The 7,267-nt window shown below is 44.5% G+C and overlaps 1 protein-coding gene across 1 annotated transcript in view; it reads right to left on the bottom strand.

The window, feature by feature from the left end:
• Window position 1: 1 nt before the first annotated feature.
• Window positions 2-7,267, bottom strand: part of abcc10 (ATP-binding cassette, sub-family C (CFTR/MRP), member 10) — a 15,902-nt gene continuing 8,636 nt past the window's right edge. The window contains exons 12-22 of the mRNA XM_034535253.1: window positions 6,630-6,806; window positions 6,323-6,452; window positions 5,936-6,128; window positions 5,252-5,595; window positions 4,572-4,741; window positions 3,976-4,136; window positions 3,201-3,454; window positions 2,411-2,556; window positions 1,738-1,835; window positions 306-418; window positions 2-203 (exon numbers count right to left, since the gene is read on the bottom strand). Coding sequence (XP_034391144.1) covers window positions 80-203; window positions 306-418; window positions 1,738-1,835; window positions 2,411-2,556; window positions 3,201-3,454; window positions 3,976-4,136; window positions 4,572-4,741; window positions 5,252-5,595; window positions 5,936-6,128; window positions 6,323-6,452; window positions 6,630-6,806 — 1,910 coding nt within the window. The 3' untranslated portion in view covers window positions 2-79. The remainder of the gene's footprint in view (window positions 204-305; window positions 419-1,737; window positions 1,836-2,410; window positions 2,557-3,200; window positions 3,455-3,975; window positions 4,137-4,571; window positions 4,742-5,251; window positions 5,596-5,935; window positions 6,129-6,322; window positions 6,453-6,629; window positions 6,807-7,267) is intronic.

Below are 7,267 nucleotides of genomic sequence, written 5' to 3' on the forward strand. Positions count from 1 at the left end.
CCCCCCCCAAAAAAAAAGAAATGATCCCGGGATCAAAATATAAAAATAAATCTCCCCTTCCAGGTGTCTCCTCGCTCTCCTACCGGCCGGCCGGCGGGGGGTGGAGCGGCTCGTTCGGGTAGAGAGCGGCCGGGGTGTCAAACTCCGCCACCTTCCCAGCATGCATCACCAGCACCCGGTCGCAGTCCATGACGGTGTTGATCCTGGAGACGCAAAGAGTTCAAATTGAAGAAAAAAAAAAGGTAATAAAAAACAAAACAGAAAAGATTGTAAATGGATTCCTGCGTTTAAAGAAAAGCCGTCACCTGTGAGCGATGGTGAGGACGGTCCGGTCCTGAAACTTCTCTCTGATGGTCCGCTGCAGCAGTTTGTCCGTCTTCTGATCCACGCTGGCTGTCGCTTCATCGATGCACAGGACCTGCATGAGGGGGGGGGGGGGGGGGGCACAGAAGTGTAGGAATTACTGGGAAACATTGCTTTAGTCAAATTGACTTTGTGTCAGAGGCTCAATTAATAATGCGAGGTACATATTTTCGTGGGCTTTCTGTACACGTTTTCCACGCAAAGACAAACAAACATTTACTTACGAGGGTTAGTGTTGATTTTTGGGGGTTTCGTTATTCGAGAGGTAAGAGGTGTCAATCACGCCCTCCTCAATGAGCAGAATTTGATTTTCGCAGTCCCGCCCCCTTTTTTAAAACAGGTTTAAGTAGTAAAATACAAAAAAAAATAAAAAAGAATACAAAGAAACGGGGTGGGGCTCGATGTCTAAATTCTAATCCCGTAAAAAGATATCCGTGAAATCAGACGGCGAGCTAACGCGCTAATTAGCATCATTAGACGCTCTTCTTCGTGCAAACCGATGACATTCGATGATCATGATCACAACAGACGTTTGTTGTGACAGGAGTAAAGTGACGTATATTCTAGACGCCTAAAAGAACCAATATTAAATTGGACGCTACATTTAGACACATTTTCTGAGCCACCGGACTCCATCGACAACTCATTTCAGCCCCGATAATATAAATGCTTATACATTGTTAATAATGTCATGCTTTTGTCAGGCTACTTAAATCCAGAATAACACAAAGAGGGTGAAATTTGTGTCTGGGAATGTGCGTCTGTCTCGTCTTGGAAACAACACACCCGAACGTCATCGACTAGCCTCATCGAAGTGTCCTGTGAGATGACATCATCCGCCTCCTTGATCGCTCAGCACCAATCAGAAATTAAGATGATGCATAACCTGTGACGAAATCTGTGCATGTAAAGGTTTTCCGGTTCTGGGGCAGAGTTGTCGTGACTCCCCTGGCGTTTGCAATCGCAGCGCTTGTGATCAGAGAATAAATAAATAAATAAATCTACGAGAACGAGAGAAGTTGTTGGCTGAATTCTTCCGAAGGCGATTCTGAACGACGCCAACAGCCCTCAGGACACTTTGGTGGTTTTTAAAAAAAGGGTCAGTTCGGCACAAAATAATAAATAAATAAATAGAATAATAATAAGATTAATGTTCAAGGATAGAGATGAAGATTAAAATGACGGAGCAGAGAAAACATCAGAAATAAAAGCGTTCACTTAAAACTGATATTGATTATTTAAAGTTGGGTTGCCGTTCCTCCAGACGCCATCTCCTCAGACAAACATGTGAATTATCGAAAAAATTAGTATAAAAAGATTTTTATTTTTATTTTTAAAAAACACATAAATCATCATTTGGAGCCGAGGTCTCACCTTGGCCTCGGTCAGCAGAGCTCTGGCCAGACACAGCAGCTGTCGCTGGCCCACGGAGAAGGACTTTCCTCTGTCCCCGACCTCAGCATCCAGACCGCCTGACACACACACACACACACACACACACACACACACACACACACACACACACACACACACACACACACACACACACACACACACACACACACACACACACACACACACACACACACACACACACACACACACACACACACACACACACACACACACACACACACACACACACACACACACACACACACACACACACACACACACACACAAATGTGACATCCGCTGCAGATGCATTTCTCCTGCATTCTCCTCCTCTTTAAATTTAAATGAGCGACGAAGAGGAGGATGAAAAGGAGGCAGATTACACTCAGAACTTAATGTAACTTAATCAAGTGTCCTGAGACGGCCGTCCTTCAGGTGTTCCTTCAGGTGTTCCTTCAGGTGTTCCTTCAGGTGTTCCACCGCACAGGGCGGAGTGCATTGTGTGAAATACAAGCGCGGTGAGTCAGGGCAGATTAACTCAAAACGGACACACCCGATCTTAACAAGTTTCGCTCACCTGTAATTCACTGTGCCATCCCATCTCTCTCTCTTCTTCCCCCCCCAAACACACACACACACACACGCCTCTCACCCATCCTCTCCACCACCGGGCCGAGGTGGCACTGGGCCACGACGTCCAGCAGCTGCCGGTCCGAGTGGCGCCCGCACGGGTCCAGGTTCTCCCCGACGGTGCCGCTGAACAGGAAAGGGTCCTGAGGGATAATGGCCAACCTCGACCTGCAGGGGGCGCCACACGCACAGAAAGGTGTCAAAATGACTGCTTTCGCTTCACTGTAACAGCATCATGGAAGTCTGAATTAAAACTATAGATAACGTGTGAAAGACAAGGAGTTGTCTGCTTCCTGGATTGAGCCCCAAAGGCAATTATTTATAGCTATAATCTGATGTTTATTTTTTTTACCTTGCAGACTCGATGTCTCTCTGGTCTGTCGTCAACAATGTAAGTTGTTTTGTGTGAGCTTGTCTTCACATAACTTCATGTTTTCTGCATTATGTGACAAATTGTTGAAAATAAAAAGTGTGTTTTTTAAAAGCCGGTCAGAATAAAGATTTCTCAATTAAATACAAATAAAATAAAATAAAACTGAAAAACACTGAAACGGCACTTTCAAAACTGAATTTAAGACTAAAGTAAATGAAGTAATTTGTATTTATTTTTAACCAGATGTTTGGCCAAGATCCAGGAATTTCTTGGGATTTCTTAACATTGCGAGATAATTTGTGCATTTATTTTTTCACACCGCGTTTATTTTTGATGCATCTCTGGATCTCAAAGCAGATTCAGTTTCTAATATTGAGATCCAGAGGTTGTGGAGCCTCAGTGGAAGTCGGCACCTCGTTTATGACACCCCACCGCGTACCTGAGCTGAGCCAGACCCACGGTGCTGACGTCCAGCCCGTCCAGGAGGATCTGACCCTGGTTCAGCTCCACCATACGGAACAGGGCCAGGAACAAGGTGGACTTCCCGGAGCCGGTGCGTCCCACGACGCCCACCTTCTCCCCGGGCCGCACGGCCAGGCTGACCCCGTCCAGGGCGTTGGGGAGGCCGCCCCTGTAGGCCAGAACCACATCGCGGAACTCCAGGCCACCGCGCTCCGGCCACGCCGGCGGCAGCTGAAGAGTGAACGCAACACGTCGTCACTCGGCATCGCAGACTGGCTTTTTATGTGATTTTGGAGCTTTACTGCTTAATATATATATATATATATATATATATATATATATATATATATATATATATATATATATATATATATATATATATAAGATATACTAGACTTAGTTTATTTTTTATCTTTCTTTTTCAATCGTTTCATCTATTGAACCGTTTTATCGGGGTTTAAATTTGACCTCAGTTTTGTCTTTGTTGTTGTTGTTTTATTGACTCGCTTTTTGTCCGTCAAAGTACTTTGTAAACTCGCCATATAAATAAAGTTATTATTACATATGCAGTAAAAACATTCTCATTCAAACCTTTTAACATTGTGAAAAAAAAAAAACACTTACTAACACAACTAACTTGGTATTTAGCATTTTATCCGTTTTCCATGTAAAGTAGCCACTGTTTGACCTTTTGTATAAATTATCCAGTAGGTGTGTTATTACGCTTTATGCCATCGATGTTTCAGCCTCACCTGCGCGCTGTGGTTCTGCGGCTCGGTGGGGAGAACCGTGGCGTACTCCTCGGTTCTCTCCACGCTCACCAGCTGCATCTCGGTCTGGGTGAAGCTGAATATCAGGCCGCTCAGCAGGTCCGTGATGGACAGGGCGTAGGACAGGGACAGCCCCACCAGACCTGAAGAGAGAGAGAGAGAGAGAGAGAGAGAGGCGCACGCACGCACGCACGCACGCACGCACACACACACACACACACACACACACACACACACACACACACACACACACACACACACACACACACACACACACACACACACACACACACACACACACACACACACACACACACACACACACACACACACACACACACACACACACACACACACACACACACACACACACACACACACACACACACACACACACACACACACACACACACACACACACACACACACACACACACACACACACACACACACACACACACACACACACACACACACACACACACACACACACACACACACACACACACACACACACGTTGTTCATGGGGACCGACCCATAATCTCACACGACTGGCGCGCGGCGGCGGCGGACTCACCGGGATCGACGGCGCCGTACCGGTGCTGGACGACGGCGAGCGCCCCGAGGCCGGTCACCACGGCAACGCCGATCAGCTGCAGGCGGATGCTCAGCCACTGCATGGCGGCGTTGCTCAGGAACAGGCAGCGCTGGTTCTGCTCCAGACGCCTGGCGAGCTCCTCCTGGAACCTGCAGCAGCGACGACAACAACAACAACAAAAAAGAGTTGGTGTAACTTCAGGAAAGATTCAAGAAAATCTTTCGGGGATTTGATGCCTAGCTTGATTGTCGGACCAGACCAATAAAAACCCACTTGGATAACAGTTGGGAAACATTTGTCTCGTAGATCCGAATCCCGTTTGATTTTTTTTATAAAAGTTCCGTATTTGTAATTTTACAAGGAGGAGCAAAGAGAAGAATTCAAAATAGACAACAGCTAACAAATTCATGAAGGGACACAGAATAAGAACGTTTTTTTCTCACCTCATCGTTTAGAATAAAAAAGGGAACTCATATTTTAAACACCTAAAAACGACTATGATGAAATGGCCATAAAGATTAAAATTGTAGGTACATTTACCCAAATATAAATATATATTATTAACAAAACTGCGGTACAGAAGTGCAGTCGGAGGTAATTAAGAAACCAACATCTTGCAGCCGATCCACCACCACTATTATAATATTAGTTTAACCCACCTGGCAGCGTGGCCGCTGGCCCGGATGGTGCCGAGCCCGGTCAGCGTCTCGGAGAAGTGCGAGTAGACGGGCGACAGGGTGACGCTGCACAGGCGCTTCAGCTCGCGGGAGGTGTGCCGGTAGAAGTGCTGCGTGCGGTAGTAGACCAGAGCCAGAGGCAGCAGCAGCGCCAGCACCCAGGGGAGGCCGTAGCTGATCACCACCAGCATGCCCAGCAGGCCGACGGCGTTGGCCAGCAGGATGTTCAGGGTGAACGGCAGGCTGTCGTCCACGGCGTACAGGTCCGAGGAGAAGCGGTTGAGGATGCGGCCCATCGGGGTGGTGTCGAAGAAGGAGACTTTGGCCTGAGGGGGGAGACGGGTTCACCAAATTGACCCAGGAAGAAAAACATCTGTCTAAGTCCAAAATCCATTTTAAAGCAGCACTAATTAATAATTTCACATAAAGAAAAAAGTTTCCCTCTTTTTTTATAGATTTTTATATATATATATATATATACATATATATATAAAAAAAGTTTTAAAAAATAATAAACATATATATAAAAAGTTTTAAAAAATAATATATATATACATAAAAAAAGTTAAAAAAAATAAATATATATATATAAAAAAGTTTAAAAAAATAATAAATATATATATATATTTTAAAAAGCAAAAAGTTGCTCTGGGAGGCTCGAGGGACCTTGAGGACCCGGTCCAGGAGCCGGTCGTGGATGGCCTTGGCGGCGCAGACGGCTCCGTAGGCGAAGAGGAAGGCTCTGAGGGCGGTGAACACGGTGTTGGTCGCCGCCACGGAGCCGTACACCGTCAGGTAGAACTCCACGTCGGAGCTCACGTTGCTTGAGGGGAGCGTTTGCAGCGAGGAGAGAGGACACCTGGAAGTCAGTGTGGTACTCAGTGAAATGGTTTTATAAAAGCATGTTACACTGTTAATCTATTATAAAAGCTCATTACAAAAAATACATTATATATATATATATATATATATATATATATATCTCATGAGTGACATTGTGAAAATCTGTCTCCTGCACACACAAAACTGAATTAAAACGTATTTTCTGCTTACATTAACCCTCCAGGTGAGAAGAGCAGCAGGTGTGGTGAGCTGAAGGAACCCGGAGAGGAACCATTTGTTCCGTTGTTTTTCAGCTCTGAGACCCAGTGAGACAGCCACCAGTCAGAACCGTTCTTAGAGGCTGAAGCACGAAAAAAACAAGAAACACAGAAAGAGGATTTATATTTTTTTGATGAAATACAGTCTAATGCCACCCTTTATATATATATATATATATATATATATATATATATATATATATATACACACAATATTTCTTTTATGATATTGTTTCACACACACACACACACACACACACCTTGCATGAGGAGCAGAGACGTCAGGATGGCGCCGGCCAGCATTCCGCCCACAGCAACCCAGTAGGTCTGGTAAACTCTCCACGACAGCCCGCCCATCTGCTTTAGCTCCGCCCCTGACGGGTCTGGGTCATCCTCCACACACGGGTCAGGCTCCTCCTCCTCCTCCTCCTCACCATCTGGTTGAAACCCAAGATGGGCGGGGGGGCGTGAAAATAATCAGAATATTCTGAAAGACCACATAGTAGTGAGAAATTTACCAAGAACCGATACACATATAGGAGGCTAAAATAGACATATAGGAGGTTACAAATATATATATATATATATATATATATATATATATATATATATATATATATATATATATATATATATATATATATATATATATATATATATATATATATATATATATATATATAGAGAGAGAGAGAGAGAGAGAGAGAGAGAGAGAGAGAGAGAGAGAGAGAGAGAGAGAGAGAGAGAGAGTCTAAGATATTCATATAGAGGCTAAAATAGACATATAGAGGCTAACATATACATATATAGAGGCTAAAATATGCATATAGAGGCTAGAGGCTAAAATAGACAGAGGCTAATATATAAAATATTCCTGAAGAAGAGGGGGTCAGCATGT

The sequence above is a fragment of the Cyclopterus lumpus genome, chromosome 1, assembly GCF_009769545.1.
Source record: "Cyclopterus lumpus isolate fCycLum1 chromosome 1, fCycLum1.pri, whole genome shotgun sequence".
In the NCBI taxonomy this organism is placed as follows: Eukaryota; Metazoa; Chordata; class Actinopteri; order Perciformes; family Cyclopteridae; genus Cyclopterus; species Cyclopterus lumpus.